We start from the raw sequence: 20,836 nt of genomic DNA, 5'->3' as shown, positions 1-20,836 counted from the left end.
CATTCATGGTCTTCGTTTCTTTTGAAAGTCAAGACTCTGAAGCTTCTATAATAAAAGTCAGAATCACTCCAAGTGGTGTTGTTCTTGAGTAAAATAAATATGGTTTGGTTGAATCCTATAATGACTTTTATCAATGAAATCAGAAGAAAATGACATATTGCATCATGTAGCATTTACTCAAACACGTGTACAGAGTTCTGATTGGTTCAAAGAGATAATGCTTTCCCATATAAGAACCAGAGGAATATATATAACCTCCTGAGACCCTGAGTCCTCATATGGGGACTTTAAGTTTTAGGTTTTATTACAGCTCATTCAGCTTCATTTAGACGCGCTGTCCTCATGAGTGGACACTTTAAAACTTATTTATTTATGCTTATTAATGTTACTAATTTGATACGATTCACACATTTCACAAATTAGCAATTTTTGCTAATTAGCAAGTACTTGTTTGAGGACATTGGGACTTCACCCTTCAGCCAAAATAAACAGTTTTATATTTTGTTACATATTGGTGACTTCTTTATAATATAAATGATGAAATAATCCCTGTGTCCACATATAAGGACATTGTTTTTCTCCAAAAACTACTTCCTGTTCAAAGATGATGCTTAGTTTTTATACGTATTAGAGGCTTGGGGTAAAATGACGAAGAAGAACATAGAAACGTGAGGGAAATTTCAGCTTTTGCCGTAACATGATATGCAATGAAGAAATTAAAAATGTGCATAAATGGAGCTGGATTCTGTTTTTTTACACTGATGAAACCAGAACAACGAGCTAGAACGGGCTAAATAAACTCTGCAGAGCTGCTTCAGTTGCGCTTTCTACGCTTTCGTTCATATAAAGTTTTTGCTGCAGGAAAGACAAAGTTGCGCCGTCTAAGTTCTCAATTTCCAGACAATCGCAGGAAATATTCACACACAGTAGGACTTGCACTCTTGGCAGCAGCTGATTCTTTGCCTCTCACAGGATGATTATCACTGTGCAGCTTAAACCAAAGACGTTTGACACATTGTCTTTGTTTTGCTGTGACTCGTGCATTGCCAGCCATGCTCTACATACAGTAACGGACAATGGCACATTATGGCCTCCCTCCTACTGTCGCTGGCTGGTTTCTGTGGAGCTGCAGCTGCAGGAGTCAAGGGTTGAAACCTCTGGACACGTGAGAGCGTGGGCTGTTTGAATGGACGGACTCTCATCACACCACAGTTACTCAGAGGAAACTCGGTGTCTCATCCTGTGGCTGCAACCACGACCAGAAAGTCCAGACGGAGACAAATAGATCTCCTGGAAACTGATTTAAACTCATGCAATATAACTTATATCTCATCTTCTGAGGGTAGTGTTTGTTTGCTATGCATTTTTAATTTTTCTAAGGTATTTGGGATTAGTAGGATCCAAGAAGGTTAAAAACCAAGCATCATCTTTTAACAGCAAGTTTTTGAGAAAAAAAGATTATTTCACTGGATAGTACAATAAAGTCACCAATGTGTAACAAATTATAAAAGTATTTATGTCAATACATGAACATGGATGTGCAAAGAAGGGGCTTAAACCTGTATCAGCTCCAAATATCATCTCCGAAAACTTATCGGCCACATGTATCGGCCCTAAAAATTCCATAACGGTTGATCTCTGGTAGTTATAAGTCCGGCTACGGTGTTAAGGGTGTTGGCTTTCAATGTGATGCAGCCTAAAGCCTAAACCTGCATTAAACACAGATCGTGTTGACGATTAATCCTTTTTTTAGTCGTTGTACGGACCACAACTTAACAGCACAAAGATACACAAAACCACAGTAGAAAGTAATGAGCTCTAGATTCTAGCTCTGAATACATACGCTGAGAACAGATGGCTCATGTGCTACAAACTGTGACCTGCAGATATGTATAGCCTGTATAAAAACAGGCAGCAACTCAGCACCATCAGTGGCACATTTAAGTAAGTACTCGTATATAGTGTAGCTGGGTTATTTCTCTGCAGCTAAAGCTCTAATCACTTTATCTAACAGTTGACGTGCAGCCTCTTCCTCTCTCGTTTGGTGAAGCTAGCGTTAGCAGATGCGTTGCATTAGGACTTTCGTTGTATTCCAGGACTGACAAGTCACAGTAGTGTGGGTTTCTACTCCAGTGGAGTATTTTCACACGCTTACAGTTAGGCCCTATGTTTAGTTCTTATGACTCAGGGTTAGGGTTAGGCCTTAGGACTTGGGGTTAGGGTTAGGCCTTAGGTTTTATTTTTAGGACGTTCGGTTAGGTCTTACCTTTAGTTCTTAGGAGTCAGGGTTAGGGTTAGGCCTTAGGTTTAGTTCTTAGGACGTAGGGTTAGGGTTAGGCCTTAGGACGTAGGGTTAGGGTTAGGCCTTAGGACTCAGGGTTAGGGTTCGGCCTTACGTTTAGTTCTTAGGACGTAGGGTTAGGGTTCAGCCTTGGGAGTCAGGGTTAGGGTAAGGCCTTAGGTTTAGTTCTTAGGACGTAGGGTTAGGGTTAGGCCTTAGGACTCAGGGTTAGGGTTAGGCCTTAGGACTCAGGGTTAGGGTTCGGCCTTACGTTTAGTTCTTAGGACGTAGGGTTAGGGTTCAGCCTTGGAGTCAGGGTTAGGGTAAGGCCTTAGGTTTAGTTCTTAGGACTTAGGGTTCAGTTAGGCCTTAGGAGTCAGGGTTAGGGTTAGACCTTAGGAGTCAGGGTTAGCGTTAGGCCTTACGTTTAGTTCTTAGGATGTAGGGTTAGGGTTCGGCCTTAGAAGTCAGGGTTAGGGTAAGGCCTTAGGTTTAGTTCTTAGGACGTAGGGTTAGGGTTAGGCCTTAGGACTCAGGGTTAGGGTTAGGCCTTAGGACTCAGGGTTAGGGTTCGGCCTTACGTTTAGTTCTTAGGACGTAGGGTTAGGGTTCAGCCTTGGGAGTCAGGGTTAGGGTAAGGCCTTAGGTTTAGTTCTTAGGACTTAGGGTTCAGTTAGGCCTTAGGAGTCAGGGTTAGGGTTAGACCTTAGGAGTCAGGGTTAGCGTTAGGCCTTACGTTTAGTTCTTAGGATGTAGGGTTAGGGTTCGGCCTTAGAAGTCAGGGTTAGGGTAAGGCCTTAGGTTTAGTTCTTAGGACTTAGGGTTCAGTTAGGCCTTAGGAGTCAGGGTTAACGTTAGGCCTTACGTTTAGTTCTTAGGACGTAGGGTTAAGGCAGGGCCTTAGGATTTAGGGTTAGTTTCCTGTAATGACCCCCCTGGACCCCTCACCTGTCTCTTAGGTTGTGTTCATGTTGTTGTTGTTGTTGTCACATGGTCAGAGACTTGTTTACTTGATGCCATCCTGTGTTGCACAAGGCTTTGACCTGTTATCTCACCTCAACAACCAGTTTCCAGTTTCTTTGTTCATTCACACGTCGCGTTTGTGTGAAAGGCCATTCATTCACCACTTGTACTCGTGCATTGAATAGGAAACCAAGTGGTCACATTATGTAGAAATTACACTGTACATCATATCGGGCTCATTTGAATGCAGCTTAGCTCCCCCCCCCCCCCCCCTCCTCCACAGTTTCTGTGTAACCCTGACTGTTATTTCAGACCTGGCTGTGTTACGAACCTTCTCAGAGACGTTACTATCACTATAGTCACAGGAAGTCCTGCGGTCGAACAGGAAAGAAAACAGGAAGTGAGCGCAGCCAGGCCACAGGTTGCTGCTACCTCCTTTGTCCTGGATGCCGGGAGTGAAAACTGGTCTGTAGCTGACGTCAGTGCAGCCGGGAGATCGGGGATGACTGATTTTTTTCTTTCTGGGGGATTTGGAGGAAGTTTATGTGTGGAACAGACAGCTTTGCAACAACATCCGCCATTAACCTGAAATGTGCTTTGTAAAAGGAAGAAAACAACAACAAAGAGCTGAGAATAGTGGTTAACGCGGCAACATTTGGATCTAACAGAAAGAAAGTAGATGTACTTTGTATATATATATATATATATACACACACACACATATATATATGTACCTCGAGTACAGTACGTACTGTACTTTTTTAGTTCTTTTTTCAGTACTTTTAAATATATTTATGTATATTTTTGTGTTTTTAGTATATATTTTTTATATCTTAGATTTACTTTGTGTATTATATATATATATTTAGTATTTATCGTTCTTTAGTTATTTTTTTATTTTTTTGTATATTTAATATATATTTTGTATATCTTAGATTTACTAAGTATATTTTTATATATATTTTGGATGTATAGTACTTTAGTTCTTTTGTTTAGTTCTTAGCTTTTTTATATATATTTTTTATATATATTTTTGTATATTTTAGATGTACTTAGTATATTTTCTGTACATATTTTTTATATATCGTACTTCATAGCTTTTTACATATATTTTTGTATTTGTGCGTCGACCTCCTCCCTGAGACGTCTGTGTTTAAATAAACCAGTCAAAGAAGGAGAGGTAGACAGATCTGATCATGTCTGCTCAGGCTGTGCGATCAAAACAAACTTAAATCCAAGGTTAACTAATTAGAAGTCCTTCATGTTCACGACAGCCGCTGATCCGCTGGATACGCGCCCGGAGTTCGCGTCTCGATGGAGCAGAGCGTCTCCAGACCGTTTTGGGAAGGGTGTCGCAGTTCGACTGTGAACGTCTGTGGGTTGTCATGATGAAACTGTCATGATGAATTGTCTCTCAGAGCGTCAGAGATTAGCAAACGCAGGTTTTTCACTCGTGGTTGTTACAAGCTTAAGGTCACTTTTAATTAGTGGGATTATGACCCGTCTGTGTTTGTGGAGGTTTGGGGCGGATGTCGTCGGAGCTGTGTGAATGTGTGTAATGGATGAGCTCATGCATGTTTGTGCGGGAGACGCTGTCCCTCGGGACGTAGCGTCTCCCTGTAAGGACACAGCCGGCCTGTGGACGCTCTGCTGCTACTAGTGTTTATACTGTGTGACGGACTCAGTGTCTTAAAAGCTACGTGTCTCAGATATCCCACATATTTTATCCAGTGTTTATATGACCGTGTAAACTGATTTATTATATACAGTTTACATGACCACACACTGTATCTTCATATCTATTTTTAATTTACGTTTGTATATTTAATATATATTAACGTATATTTTAGATTTACTTTACTACATTCTTATATATATTTTGTATATGTTGTACTTAAGTTCTTTTATTAGTGCTTTTAGTTCTTTATATTTTTATATATATATTTTAGATTTACTTTGTACATTTTTGTATCTATTTTGTATGTTTAATATATATTTTGTATATATTGGACTTTAGTTCTTTGTTTAGTTCTTTTTGATATATATATATTTATATATTTTAGATTTACTTTGTACATTTTATATATATTTTGTACGTATTGTATATATTTTATTTAGAATTTTATGTATTTTAGATCATAGGTCTTAAACAGGGGGTCCGTGGAGCTACAGGGGGGGTCGCAAAATCTTTGGTTGATTGAACATTTTATATATATATTTCCACTCCACAAATCTTCTTCAAATATACATTAACATGAATCCAACATATTTTAGTAAAGGGATAAGGAGTAACTTAATATTGAATGCAAACTGATAATATTAATGTATATATGAATAAATAGCAGTAGAACACATATAGTAGGTAGGAGGTCCCTACGTAATCAGTTTGGGGGTCCTTAGCCTAACAAACGTTGAAGATCTTCGTACATTTTTACATATATTTTGTATCTATCTGTCTATGATGCATCCTGGTACCAGCCGTGGGAAGGTGTCGCACCTGGCCTCTCTAAACCACAGTGATGTGTTCTTCTACGGATGTTACGCAAGCATCCTCGTCTCCTGTGGGTTATCTAGACGAGCCGTGGGTAAAAGATTTGTAGTTCACATTAGCTCTGCATGTTAGCGCTGTGCTGTAGTTTGACTCCCACATCCCTCAGGGTTCTGCTGCACTAATTTAATCTGTAACTTGAAGGTGACAATAAAGTAAAACTGTTTGCGATCCAGGTGAATAAATGTGCGTTTATGAACGGAGGCTGGATCGTAACATCGGGCCTTTTAGATGGATTACAGTTATAAAACCTCAAAATCTATCCCTTTTATTTCCTAATTATAATAAAAAAATAATAATAATTGTGATTTACTGTCAACTTCACTCCAAAGTGCAACTTTTAAACTTTTATTACACGTTTAATTTGACAGTAAAAGTATTTGCTGATGGTAGACTGATGTGGATGGAGAGGGGAGGACGGAGTTTAAATGTAGTTTGAAATATTTGCATGTAATTTTACCTCTTAAGTTATCTGTATTTCATTTTTGCCTGTATTTCTAGGCCCAGTACTTTAATAAAGTAGGTTAACTAAATAATAAACATTACATCGTTTACTGTAGAGGAAGTTGTGCAGAAATAAATGAACAGATACAAAAACATTAGTTTTTTGACATCACTAAGGGTCAAATCGTGTGTTGCCCTTTTATATAATTTATTTATTTTCTCTTTCAGGCTCGTAACATCAGTACGTCCGAACTGGCAGCCATCAAGATCGTCAAGCTCGACCCTGGTGAGTCAACACATCACACAGACCTTCAGCTTTATAAGCAGTTGTGATATCGTGTGTAAGACTCCTTTGTTTGCTGTAGTACAACATAGGTGTCAAACATATGGACTGTGGGCCAAAGACGGCCCTCCTCAGGGTATAATGTGGCCCCCAGCATGAATCTGTAGTTGTCGTTACTTTTAGATCATTATTCTGCTGTGTTACTGGTCTGTCGCCCTTGATATCAAATTAGGCTGATTGTGGCCCCCGAACTAAAACCAGTTTTACGCCCCCATTTTTAAGTAGACTGTCTTCACAGAAGGACGAGGAAACATTGGGAGACTCCTTTATGGCGTAGTTATGCCCTAAGTAGCTTAAATTTAGGGAACAAAACCTTGATTCGGTTCAGTTTCATCCACAACATCAGTTAGGTAGTTTGTACCTGGGACGTCCTGATCAAGTTTTTTTGTTCCCTACAGATCTAAAACCGATCTTTTAATATTCAGTATTGGATAATCTTAGATCCTTGTCTTGTCTCCCTTGTTTTACAGAGTATTTTTGCACAATAATCTTTTTTTTTGTTTTTGTTTTGTTTTTGTTTTTTGTACTGACAGTGATGTTATATTCTTGTAGAATTTGTATATTCCTTCTAATTTATATTGCCTTTTATTGTATTTTGATTATTAATTTATTTTTTGTATATGTTTCTTACCTAATCCTGCGCTACTATGATTACAGGTAATTTCCCATACATGTGATAAATAGACGTTGTTTTGTTTCGGCTAGATTTACAAACGGGCACATCCACGGGCAGCTAGAGATGCTGCGGGCCCGTGCAGCCCATACATTGCCCCTCCCCCACCAACAGAGCGCGTGTATCTAGAAGCTGGAAGACGCTTGTGATTACTCATAGACAAAATAAGAGCTGATCGTAGAATTCAGTAAATGTTTATGTTTTTGGTTAAATTGGTGCTTGTAACACTTGTTATCAGAGTCATTTTTATCATGTAAATGGAGGGAGAAAAAGTGATATCGGCTCACATATCAGCAGCAGGTCTCCTCGAGATCGGGGGGCGGGGCAAAGGTGCCCGTGTCCTCCTCGTTAGTATAGTGGACAGTATCTCCGCCTGTCACGCGGAAGACCGGGGTTCGATTCCCCGACGGGGAGATAATCATTTATTTTCCTGCGTTTTCTCCATCGTGTGGCAAATAAAAGTTTTCTAATTCTATATTATGTGAAGCACTTGAGATGACGATACACAATAGTCTCGGAAATCTTACACAGTAAAAACCTAATAAACCAAATAATAATAAATAATAAACCTAAAAAATTTAATTTATATATCTGTATGAAAATTAAACTAAACTTAGATAGATAGATAGATAGATAGATAGATAGATAGATAGATAGATAGATAGATAGATAGATAGATAGATAGATAGATAGATACTTTATTAATCCCAAACTGTGAAATTTCACAGTTGCAGCAGCAATGTACAGGCACTCAGCACCATACATAGTCCACTATATATAACAGTAAGAACACAATCTACTATATGCACGTTATTTACAGAATTATATCTTGGTGTTGAATCAATTTTGGTTCTTCTTCTTCTTCTTCTTAATTTGTTTGGCAGCTTTACTTAAGAAGAGGAATAAGATGTTTTGACTCTACAAGGTTGTGGTTTTAAGGAACTAAACTCAACTCAGCTACGGCCTTTTTAAATTTTCAAAATAAGAGCATAAAGACATAAAACAAACAACTTAAAAGCATTAAAAAAACAATAGAAAATGATAATAATAATAATAAAAAAACACTACTAGGACTACAAGACAAGGGCAGACTCTCATGCTGGGCTGAACGCCAAGGAATAAAAATAGGTTTTAAGACGAGTTTTAAAAACTAAAATAAATAACTACAAATGGTGAGGCTGTAAAACACCAGTTTGTACACAGTTCAGATCCGCTCTCGCTGACGAAGGCTAACATTGCTGCCACCGGTCTGACCCTATGACTCACAGCTCTGTAATTCCCCCTCCACGTTGTGAATAAACACAATCTCTCTCCGTGTCTCTCGCTCAGGTGACGACATCACGTCCATCCAGCAGGAGATCACAATGATGAAGGAGTGCAAGCACAAAAACATCGTGGCCTACTTCGGCAGCTACCACAGGTGCTGGAAATAAAACAGACTGTCCACTTCAGATATGTCGGATTCCTGGAGTTGTCGGTGGAGGACTAAAATATGTGGAATTTGACTTTTATGCTTCCCCGCACGACAGCTGGATTCCTCTCCCACTCTTTCTAGTACTTAGAGAGTTACTTCATGTCCTGCTTTTATATTTTCATCTCAAGCTGTTTTCTGTCTTCAGGAACACAAAGCTCTGGATCTGCATGGAGTTCTGTGGCGGAGGGTCACTTCAGGATATTTACCACGGTACAAATAAACTGAATATATTATTTTCTGCAATTAATTAATATCTGGATCATATACTGTAGATAAATATGCATGATTGCATCACCCCTTCCTTGCATTGGCCAAACTGACGCCATTTTCCCAGGGATACGGACTACATTAAAAGCTAGAGTCTGATCAGTATGGTCTGAGGGCGGAGCCACACTATCGATGCCCCGCCCACTTCTCCTCTAGACTCACTCGCATTTTTGTTTAATTAATATTACGCTCTGCTCTGCTTCCACCGGTTAAAAGGAAATATTGGATTTTGCACTGAACTTATTTTTAAAAGTTGTATTTATGGAGTGGTTGGCATGGCAACTGGTGGTCGCCATTATTTTCTGTAACTAAAACAAAACATAACCATAAAATTGACACGTGAACATTCATCAACATTACATTAACTACCTAAAATGACAGGAAACCATCCTTGAGAAAAAAATTTATATAATGCGGCGTTATCAATAATTGGTGAATTCTCAAATAATATAAGACTTTATTGTTTATTCTTTACACGGCATCTTGAATGCTGCCTTAATCGAGACATATTAGCCTAGCTTCGTACAAGCATGGGAAAGGGCTATGCTACATCTTCTTGTGGTATTTTAGCCTAGCTAACACTATTTCCAGTCTTCATGCTACGTTACGCTAATTCTTCATTAACACCTCTAGTAAATACGGAATATCCACCGATCAGCCACATCATTATGACCACCGACAAGAGAAGAAAATAACATTTTGCCGTCTTGTGACAATTCAATGTTCTGCTGGGAAACTTTTGGACCTGGCATCCATTCATTCATTGGTGTGGACGTTACTTAGACATGTAGCACCCACCTAGGCCAGACCAGACACCCCCACCCATAGCAATGACACTCCTTGATGGCAGCAAACAGTTCATAACAAAAAAAAAAAACTAAAAACCACTAACAACATCCAGGACACCCTCATAAGGCCTCATCCTCTGATGAGTCTTGACCATTACGAAGGCACAAGGGGGTGGTCATAATGTTATGCCTGATCGGTGTAGATCACTGCGTTGTAGCTATAGACCTACTGGCGTTGCAGAACCTTTTTGTCGATGCTCAGTAATGAACTTGTCTCTCTGGTCTGGCTGTCAGAGGAGTGGTCCATGCCAGACACCCCTGAGTCATTAGCTAGTTACTGTCAAAGCCAGTAAAAGCCTATTTTTATCTTTCGTTCCCGGCCTCGTGTTAAATGTATGAGCCATTAATCAAAGTCTTCTCCACAGTGACGGGCCCGTTAAAGGAGAAACAGATAGCGTTCGTGTGCAGAGAGACCCTCCAGGTAAGACTTCTCTTGTTGTTATTCTTGCTGTTGCTCTGTAAATACTTTAAAAAAAGACAGGCTCCATGCAGCCAGAGCGGAGTGAGTCATGTGTTTTGTTTTGTTTTTTTTTCCCCAGCCACAAAAGAGCTAAACAGTATTTAACACGGCCAAACCACTAAATATACGGTGGAGGTAGAAAATACTGCGGTAGAGACAGAGGCACTTTTGGTTGGGAAATCAGCTTTATTCTCAAATTTGATCAGAAGTGAAATGAGTTTCGTATCATAACGTTTGAGAAAATATATAGCTCAGCATGCAACTGGAAAATCCTCCAACGGTCTGATCCAAAAAAAAAACAAAAAACAAGAAAACGATTTGATTGATTGTCCCGGTATAATCACCAATGGAACGACTCCAGACCCACTTTCCTCTGCAACAAAGATTTTTGTGGACGGGCTGGCTTTCAGGCTAGTGAGCGTACTGTAGGAGGACAGGGAGTCCTTCATTCAAAGCCATATAGGAATACATCTGCCACAACATTATGACCACTGACAGGAGAACTAAATGACATTTAAACCATCTTGTGACAATTACGTTCTCTGCTGGGAAACGTTTGGACCTGGCATCCATACGTTGGTGTGCATGTTACTTAGCCATGTAACACCCACCTAGACCAGACCAGACACCCCCCACCCCAGACACACCACAATACGACAAGATACAATACTAAAAGATACGATACAATACTAATCCAGGGCGACATTGGTAGCACGACAATAAATAATAGTGTCTTTGGCATAAAGATGAACAGATGCATTTCCATTCTGACCTGTACTGTAAACATAAATAGTGAAGAGAGTGGGTCCTAAGACAGAGCCTTGTGGCACACCCTTAGTAACATCAAGAAAGCTGGAGGAGAAACCACTGAGTTGCACCGACAAAGCTTTTCTGGACGGTCTAATTTCAGGCTAGTGACAATCTATAAGAGTACAGGGAGTCTTTAAATCATGTAGAAATACATCAATCTGCCACAACATTATGACCACTGACAGGAGAAGTAAATGACATTTAAACCATCTTGTGACAATGAAGTGCTCTGCTGGGAAACGTTTGGACCTGGCATTTATTTGTTGGTGTGCATGTTACTTAGACATGTAACACCCACCTAGACCAGACTAGACTCCCCCACACTTTAGGAACAACTCGAAAAACAAAAAACAAAACAAAAAACCCATCCCAAACTGATCAAGTATCTGTGGGATGACCCACCATAGAGACCCCTAGGATGCTCATATACACTAAAAAATAATTAGCATTGACATTAGCTGACATTCTCAGCTGTTTTTTTTTTCTTTTCCAGGGCTTGTATCATTTGCACGAAACTGGTAAAATGCACAGAGACATTAAGGTACGGACCTTTTATTTACTTTCTGTGAAACCTTTGTCAAGTGTTAACACATGATTTTGTAACGCGACCGTGTGTTCTCTCTGCAGGGAGCTAACATCCTACTGACGGAGCGAGGAGACGTGAAACTGGGTTAGTGAAGTTCAGCCTTTAGCATAACCACTCACGCTCATTAGCTAGGCTTAAATAGGGCATCTGTGTTAGATTCCAGCCGCCAGTTTGACCCCGGTGTTTGTCTCCTCTGTGCTTAGCTGATTTTGGAGTTGCAGCAGAGATCAGCGCCTCTGTGGCTAAAAGGAAATCTTTTATCGGGACTCCCTACTGGTGAGATGAATGAAGAGCCACTCCCTAAACTCTTTGCTGTTCTTTATGGCTTTCGTTTTCGTGTCCCTACAAACTACTAAAGCTGTCATTTTAGTGGTTGGAAAGTGCCCACCCCCCTTTCCACTTCTTGTCTCTTCCTCTGTGTCCGTCTGTACAGGATGGCTCCAGAGGTGGCCGCAGTGGAAAAGAAGGGCGGCTACAATCACCTGTGTGATATCTGGGCCGTCGGCATCACTGCCATCGAGCTGGCCGAGCTCCAGCCGCCCATGTTTGACCTCCACCCGATGAGGTGAGTCCAGAGCAGGCCGCTGGAAACAGATGGTTGAACAAACCCCGTTCGCTGTCAAAGCGTAGAGATAACCTTTTAAATGTGTCAGAATGTAACCGATGAAGGCGTTTCCATGTTTCAGAGCACTGATGCTGATGTCCAAGAGCAACTTCCAGCCCCCAAAACTAAAAGATAAAGCCAAGTGGTGAGTTTGCAGGACCAGTATAATCTTTTCATTTATTTCTGGTCAATGCATATTGATTTATTTTAAGAAGAATGAGACTAATACATTCTAACTTTGTCTGTGCAGGTCTGCAGGTTTCCATAGCTTCGTGAAGATGGCGCTCATTAAAAGCCCTCGTAAAAGGCCGTCGGCTGAGACGCTGCTGCAGGTTAGCTTGTCATTTAAAGAAAGGAATTCAACCAGTTGTCATCATCAGTGTAGACGGTATAAAGATGGACGGAGGAACTACTCCTCTAATGTGAACCCAAAGCAAGTAGAGCTCCCCTGGTGTCTGGAGGCTTCAGTATGGGACCTAAGTTCCACCTCCTCCATGTTAGTGGGCGGGACTTGAGCCTAAAACCAAAATACTAAAATATGTCAAATACAAATAAATTTTTGTCAAGCATTTTAGGTAGTTAATATAATGTTGATGAATATCAAGTGTAAATTTTCTGGATAAGTTTTGTTTTAGTTGTTTGATGCTGTAGAAACAGGATGTGGCGTAATGGCGGCAACCAGTTGCCATGCCAACCTCTCCGTAAAATGGTCCCGTGGGACTGTGAGAGTTCAAATAAGTGCAGCGTATAATCCAGCATTTCCTTGTAACTGGCAGAGGTGGAGCAGTATCAATTAAATGAAAATGTACATGAGTCTGGAGGAAGTGTGGGCGGGGCTTCGATATCGTGGCTCCGCCCTCAGATCACACTGATCAGACTCTGGCTCCAAAACTCTGCCAATGTCTCCCCAGGAAAATAGCATCAGTTTGGACCAATGAGAGGAAGTGAGGACACGTTGCCTATATTTTTAAACCTTTACATTAAGAGGACCTGAGATTGTCTTTCACCAGAGACAACACAAAACATTTCTAGTTTTTGCAGAGATGTTTCCTCTTTTGTCCCAATCAGCTTCCTGAACCCATGTCTGTTGGTTTATCTTTGACATTAAATATCCATAAATACAATGATTCTTTTTAGTCTGCCTCTTCGTTCTTCTAGACGACGTTAGATGGTTTTCTGACGTGTTCACGATGCGTAACTTCTTCCTCCAGCATCCGTTTGTGACCCAGCTGCTGACTCGTAACCTGGTAATCGAGCTGCTGGACATGGCCAACAACCCCGAGCTCAATGCTTCTCACACGCACAGCATGGACGACAACGAGCTGGAGGTCAGAGTTCAACCTGTCACGTACCAGCCGTGTTTTTTAATCCGCTCAGCTACGATGGGAAGTCTGTATCGGTGGTGTTCCGTTTCATATTAAATGTGTTGTTGACAGGTGGGGGAGCTGGCACCTGACAAGATTCAGTCAGCGGGGAAACGCCTGCCTGTGGAGAGGACGCTGTCTGAAGAACAATGTGAGGACATGCACAAACACACACTGAGATCAGATAAGATTTTTGGGAAACAGATATATTTCCTGTGCCGAATGAATCTCTCGCCTGAATTCCCCTGAAGTTGACAAGTTGTGGAATAAAAAAAAGCGTGCACATCCTAAAATGTTGTTCCTTTAGAAGAGGAGTGTCAAACACACGGCAAACGCAGGAAAAAAAACAGCCCGTCAGAGGGTCCAGTCTGGCCCCGCTGGATGACTTTGCGATACGATACGAAGATACAATATGATACCAAATTAGGTGAAACAAAATGAAACGAAACGAAACGAAACGAAGATAAGATACGATACAATACGATACGATATGATACGATGCGATGCGATACGCTACAAAATGAGGCGAAATGATACAATACAAGGATACGATACAATATGAAGATACGTTACGGTGCGTTACGGTGCGTTACAATATGTTACGATACGTTACGATACAATACAATACGATATGAAAATATGATATGATATGATACAATACGATATATAGCAAGTGTTAGCATTCGAACTTGCAAACAAACTAGCATGTACATCCAAAATAGCCATATATTAGTAATATCAACATGCTAATATTAGCATTTAGCTCCGACTCATTGCCTGGAGTCCATGTGGCTCAGCGAATTGAACGAGCAACTGATTGCACTTCCAAGTTAAACGATACCAGTTCAGATAAAAACACATCATTCCTCCCACCTGTGCACCTGTCCACTCCATACAGAAACACAACTCCGGTTTCAAGGTTAGAAAAATGTTTTGCTACCAGGTCACGTGGTGACGTTGAATGTAGTATTTTTTTGTGGTTTTTTTTGTGATCAAATCCGACAAAGGATAGGTCAATGATTAAGATACTATGCTCCACAATATACACCCACACCCACACACATTCCTCCCTTTAACAACACATTAAACCAGATTTTTTATTTTTTCTCTCAGTTTCTCTAATAAATTTACCCTATCTTTTTTGGCACCATGTATGTTAGAGACACAACTCTCCAAATACAAAATGTCCATTGAGTGTAGTATTAAATGACACGTCACATAATTTACAAATCTCATTTTCCAGACTAAAGTTCTTTGTTGAGTCACAAGATTGTTTTGTTCCTCGTCTTCTTCTTAGTTTTTTTATTTTGTAGCTTCCAGTTATCATTAAAACAAAAGAGGAAGAAGATGTTTTGACGGTACGGTGACGTGGTTTCGGTTTATGGGTGACCTAAAATGAATAACTACACGGCTTATTCCAGATACAGAACATAATTTGACCACTGCTTGAAACCGCAGGTGACCCAGTAAATGCAATGGGACATTTTTTGACCCGTTTGTGAGCGGTCATATCTTAAGATAACCATGAAGGAAAATACAAGAAATGTGAGCTGCAGAGAGTTTTTTTGAAGGGTAAATGCATGCTGCATGTTTCAGACTTGTTCGCTGCAGCAGCTCTGACTGCACAGACACATGTGTAAATCTTCTGCATGTTTGGCCGCACTCGCTGAGTAGAGTGGATTTATTGTCCGCTGTGACCTCCACTATCGAGTGCTGTAATCTCCATAATATGAATGCAGACAAAAGCCTCTCAGTGAGTCTGCAGAGGGCTCCTGAAACCAGTCCATGCATGTGGGCTGGAGGCTGCGTCAGAGGATGGCACTGAAAACATGCCTGGTGTGTGACGGGACAGTGGAACTTCTATGCACTCGCTCTAGTGACTTCACGGTTTGATTCTTGTGGTTTTGACAGTTTACGGCGACAGACCGGCTTCACGCTTGCCACCGGAGCCGCAAATAAATCAGCGAGGTGTCGACCTCAACTTAACTCACACGCTGCATCACTGTGCATGAGCCACAAACACCTGCACGTCCGTCTGGCCGTTGTCGGCTTTGAAGCCGCTGCTAAGGGTTGTGCGACTTCAGATTTTTTTAAAACCAACACTGTTAAGGTGGTGGTGAAATTCAAGTGTATATTCTTGACCTGAATACATTCCTGAATGCTGAGAACACATAGCTCTTGTGCTACATACAGTACACGACCTGCAGATGTGTATGAAAACAGATTGCAGCTCAGCACCATTAGTAGCATTTAAAAGTACTAAAGGTCTAATAACGTTATCAAATAGTTGATGTGCAGCCTCCTTGTCTCTCTTTTGGTGAAGGTTTTGGTTCTGTCCAGAGGATTTGGACCTTTCCTCTGCTATTGTTAGCAGTGTTAGTTGTCTTTTTATTTGCATTACAGTAGGACTTTAGTTGTATTCCAGCACTGACATGTCATGATAATATGGGCTTCATCTCTAGTGAAGTATTTCCACATACTTGGGACTTAGGGTTAGGGTTAGGACTTAGGGTTAGGACTTAGGGTTAGAGTTAGGACCTAGGGTTAGAGTTAGGACTTAGGGTTAGGACTTAGGGTTAGGATAAGAGTTAGGACTTAGGGTTAGAGTTAGGACTTAGGGTTAGGGTTAGAGTTAGGACTTAGGGTTAGAGTTAGGACTTAGGGTCAGGACCTAGGGTTAGAGTTAGGACTTAGGGTTAGAGTTAGGACCTAGGGTTAGAGTTAGGACTTAGGGTTGGGGTTGGTTTACTGCTATGACCCACTATTGTTACTGTCCCATGATCAGTTGCTAGTCGACTAGTCTGACCAACCCCTAGCTGCTACTAGAGTTATTTACACAATCACTTTCACTATAGTGTTTAATATGCAGTGTTTCGTTAGTGTTTAGCTGCCGCAGTGTTTAACCTCTTATCATTCCAGCCGTTTTAGGACAAAGCCAAAGAAAAGTGAATGCTGTTCTTGAAAGTTTTGGAGCTCATGCATGCTTTCGGTCTCTTTTGAAACCCAAGACTCTGAACTTTCTATCACAAAACTCAGAATCTCTCTAAGTGGTTTTGTTGTTGAGAAATCAATGTTGGCACACAGTTAAAAAAGAAAAAAAATGCTGGTTGAATCCTTCAATGGCTTTTATCAGTTATTTGGTTCAAAAAGCTACTGCTGCCCCATATACCACCCAGACAAATGTTAAGGGGTTAATGTGGCTCCTATAGCAACCTTTTTTGGGTCATGAAATTAAAGCATCGCATCGTTCCTGTGTATCTATATTTACACATTTTCTCATTTCCCGCTCTCTTCAGATGACTGCAGAGCTATATTTGCGTTTCCCTTTCCTTCATTTGAGAGGTTTTGCAAAGACTATGCAGCCACTTCAGATACTTCTCACACCGAGGACTGAACTTGATGCAACGCTGGCACTCAGCAACAGAGTGGCAGCTAAGCTCTGCTTCCGCTTTCTGGTTTAGTAGTTTCCTCATCGTCTGCTTCAAAGTCAAACCGTGAAGCGATAGCTCGGCTCACGTGACGACCTGTTTCCTCCTTTCAGTCTAAACCTTAGAAAAAGAAAACAAAGGAGACTTTACTGCTGAATTTAACTGGAAGGGGAGGTGATCCTGTTTTTGCTTTGAAATAACTCATAATAAACACAATGTACACCAATCAGCCATAACATTATGACCTAATATCCTGATATTGTCCTTTGTGCCTCCAAAACAGTCCTGACTCATCAGAGAATGGACATGGGCCTTCTGAGGGGGTCCTAAATGTTGTTAGTGGGGGCCTTTGGGTCCTATGGGTTTAGGGGAGGGGTCTCTATGGTGGATCATCCCACAGATACTCGATCAGTTTGGGATCTAGTGAATTTGGAGGCCAGGTCAACACCTTGTGCTGTTATTCGTTTTTTTGAGTTGTTCATAAAGTGTTTTTTGTAGTTGCTGCCATCATGTGTCTTGCTATGGGGCAGGAGGTGTCTGGTCTGGTCTAGGTGGGTGGTACATGTCTAAGTAACATCCACATGAACATATGCCAGGTCCAAAAGTTTCCCAGCAGAACGCTGAATTGTTACAAGACGGTTTAAATGATATTTACTTCTCCCGTTCGTGGTCATAATGTTGTGGCTGATCAGTATATGCACTCAAAAATACAGTTGTTAAATCTTATAAACAGGCTGGAGCACACTATTTGTGATCCTAAAACTAAAATTTGTGTCCTGAATTTGCGAAAACAATCAAGTTTAGTTTTATAATCGTGTAATCATTCAAATTCAAATACCTGCAAAGGAAACACAGACTTTACCGTCAGTGCTGCGTAGTCAGAGTCAGAAAAGAGTCATAAATACATATCTATCATAATACTTTTAGTTTAACATTAGCCACCATGCTGCCTCCACGGTCGTTTGTGAATCACAGAACAAACTCGCCGTGTGAGCTTGTTATCGACGCTAACCTGACCTCTCTTCTCTTCACAGTCGACCAAGTGAAGTTTGGGCCCCCGCGGAGGAAAGTCACCGAGCCGTATCCTGATTTGGTAACGCAGCTTTTCTCAAAGATCGGTTGTGGGACGCCGAGCACGCGTAAGACGTGAATATAACCAGGGCCTTCTCCTTTTCAGCAGGGGTCTTACGACGACGACTGGAGTCTGTCCGGGGAAGAAGAGACCTCACCGTAAGACTCTGTTAACGTTGTAAATCTCCTGTCGTCCTCGTGAGTTCAAAGTGACTGGAATGACGCACGTTTCTGCCGTTGAAAAGGATTGTTTTGTTGATAGAGGCCCGAGAGTGCCCTCGAATCTAGGGATTTCCTCAACGCCTGTACGGTGCTTTGGTTACTAAGTAAGAGCAGGGATGTATTAAGAAGTAGGAAAGGAGCAGGAGGCGTCCAACTCATATATAAAACTCCTGATGTTTCCGTTTGTTTTAGTGTAATCGCTGACTTATCCTCAGTCTGGGGCAGCGTAAGTGTCAAACACTGGCATGATAGGGTTAGGGTTGTGGACGGTCCCACCCCGCCGTTGTTCTGGGCCACACAGGGGGGGGGCCACTGGGTCAGATAAACACCAGGTCTTCCTGTTGCAGGAGCCTGTTGGAATGTGTGGAGCAAGCTCTGCAGCTGAGGTAGGCCTCGCCCATCACCTCCAGCCTCTCCTATAACGCCGGTGTGTTGTCGCTGTCTTGTTTATTTTTTGTTTATCCCCCCTCTCCCCCCGCCTCCTCCCATCCCACGTGAAATTAAATGATGGTGTTAAATTACAATGTCTCAGCTAATGGGTTTGTGTTTGCAGGTGTAATCAAACCCACTGCTTCTCAGCTTGTTTTTGCCTTTTTTTTTTTTTTTTTGGGTTTTTGTTGTTTTTTGTTGCGCTGCTCCCTCCTCCTACCGCCCTCCTCCCTTCCCGCCCTCAGCGTCTTCAGCGTCCGTCCTCTTTTGTCCCGTCCGGCTTGTTGTGACGATGCTTGACCTGGAGTCTGAGCGGAGGACTCGGTTTGTTGGTTGGTCTTTTCTTCTCGACTCATGACAGGGATGTTGCTTTCCTTTGTCTTTTCAGGAGTCTAACCATCAAGAGGGCGCCATCTGCTGACGTGAGTGTGAAACCTCCCACCATCCACCCAATCTGTGTCCCAGCTGTGTACTTTATACTGACTCTGAGCTAGGTTTAGTCATACACTCAATATAAAAATGGCCAAAGAACGTTACCATTCTTGCCTTTTTGCAAAAAAACGCCTATTCAGGACTTACCCAAAGTAAACTGAATGCTGTTCATGAGCAGTTTGGAGCTCATGCATGATCTTGGTCTCTTTTGAAAGCTAACACCCTGAGGTTTCTATCACAAAAGAATCTCAGAATCTCTCTAAGTGGTTTTGTTCTTGAGTAATCGGTGTTGGCACACAGTTAAAAAATAACAACTTGTTGGGTTTGCCTGAATTTTTTTGCTATCTGATGACTTCAGAGGAAACTGATAAAACTGGATTAAACAATATTATCAGAGCATTTACCTACTTCCAGTTAAAATTGCATAGAAAAAATAACAAGAACTGAGTTTATTTTACCCTATTTTTCTAAGTGTTTAACCAGACGTTTCCAAACTGCCATTTGGACACATTTTGAATAAAACGGCTTCAAATGCTTCAACGTACATTAATAATCTTGGGCTCCACTGAAAGTGACACCCAGATTAATTATATTTTATAATTAGAGTAACTGATACAGAGTTAGTGAAGTAAAATCACACTTTTTTGCATTGTTTCTCATTTGAAATTACGCACAGACGTCCAGCTCCAATACGCTGGTCTGTCTGCGGGGCAACCAAACTTTACCGGGCATGACGTATATCGTTGTTTAGAGCAGGTCATTGGCTACAGGAAACACCAATCTCCCACTAAGTTTGCTGCAATTGGAATTGGTTCACTGAGTTGTCAATCAAAAGGTCAGAGTTCAGCTGCGATTTAAAATGTATATTTTTTATATTTTATGATAAAATACGAAGATTTTCGTATCTCCTTCTTCATCCAAGACGTTGAAACAGCTCTTTGCGGATTTTTATGGAACTAAAAGTAGTTTTTGGACTGAAAATACAACTGAATTGGACAGTTTGGAAATACAAACGGAGCGTTTTGACCAGGATAATATTGATTGTTGGATCGATATGAGGCTTTTCTGGTGACTTTATGCTCGTTTCTCGTTTTTATTGTTTTGAACAAAATGATTTGGTTGTGTCGGCTGTGTTGGTTGAATCCTATAATGGCTTATATCAGTGAAATCAGAAGAAAATGAGCTTTCCAACGACATATAGCATGTAGCATTTGCTCAAAAACAACTCGTGTACAGAGCTCAGATTTATTCATTAAACTACTCGATATTAAGACAGAGAAAAAGAAAAAGTATCGCGATATATTGCCATATCGACCCCTAATATTCTATCTAAATGTCATACAGGGAACTCTAAACGACCTCCAATGTGCTTTTATTTGAGGGAAAAACGTTTCCAAGTGGTCCTCGGCTCTTGGACAGCTTTTCTCATAATTCTTCTCAACTCCTAAGTCAGAAATATTGGGAGCAACGCCCGGTCGTAGGCGGTCTATGGTGGAAAATTTATGTTCTTTCCACAACAATGCTCACTGGAACATTCGGAAGTTTGGAAATGTGACTGGGATGGAGACAGATGTATTGTCCGGAGGGTG

The 20,836-nt window shown here is 41.1% G+C and overlaps 1 protein-coding gene and 1 non-coding gene across 9 annotated transcripts in view; both read left to right on the top strand.

Moving 5' to 3' along the window:
• The window catches only part of map4k2 (mitogen-activated protein kinase kinase kinase kinase 2), a 35,698-nt gene that overhangs the window by 3,983 nt on the left and 10,879 nt on the right, over window positions 1–20,836 (top strand). For 2 of the 8 annotated variants that reach the window (XM_047578711.1, XM_047578673.1), the window contains exons 2-17: window positions 6,465–6,522; window positions 8,582–8,672; window positions 8,872–8,936; window positions 10,207–10,262; window positions 11,605–11,652; window positions 11,739–11,781; window positions 11,901–11,973; window positions 12,131–12,262; window positions 12,384–12,446; window positions 12,552–12,633; window positions 13,513–13,629; window positions 13,738–13,816; window positions 18,128–18,186; window positions 18,274–18,323; window positions 18,734–18,772; window positions 19,204–19,237. In XM_047578711.1, coding sequence (XP_047434667.1) covers window positions 6,465–6,522; window positions 8,582–8,672; window positions 8,872–8,936; window positions 10,207–10,262; window positions 11,605–11,652; window positions 11,739–11,781; window positions 11,901–11,973; window positions 12,131–12,262; window positions 12,384–12,446; window positions 12,552–12,633; window positions 13,513–13,629; window positions 13,738–13,816; window positions 18,128–18,186; window positions 18,274–18,323; window positions 18,734–18,772; window positions 19,204–19,237 — 1,089 coding nt within the window. Of the gene's footprint in view, window positions 1–6,464; window positions 6,523–8,581; window positions 8,673–8,871; window positions 8,937–10,206; window positions 10,263–11,604; window positions 11,653–11,738; window positions 11,782–11,900; window positions 11,974–12,130; window positions 12,263–12,383; window positions 12,447–12,551; window positions 12,634–13,512; window positions 13,630–13,737; window positions 13,817–18,127; window positions 18,187–18,270; window positions 18,324–18,733; window positions 18,773–19,203; window positions 19,238–20,836 lie in introns of all 8 variants that reach the window. The other 6 variants (XM_047578702.1, XM_047578664.1, XM_047578730.1 and 3 more) reach the window with 3 other exon arrangements.
• trnad-guc lies at window positions 7,595–7,666 on the top strand. Its single transcript has one exon. It is a non-coding gene; the product is annotated as a tRNA-Asp (tRNA).

Source organism: Mugil cephalus, chromosome 1 (assembly GCF_022458985.1).
Source record: "Mugil cephalus isolate CIBA_MC_2020 chromosome 1, CIBA_Mcephalus_1.1, whole genome shotgun sequence".
NCBI classification, from domain to species: domain Eukaryota; kingdom Metazoa; phylum Chordata; class Actinopteri; order Mugiliformes; family Mugilidae; genus Mugil; species Mugil cephalus.
The sequence above is the reverse complement of the archived record's forward strand: the minus strand, read 5'-3'. Positions and strand labels throughout refer to the sequence as shown.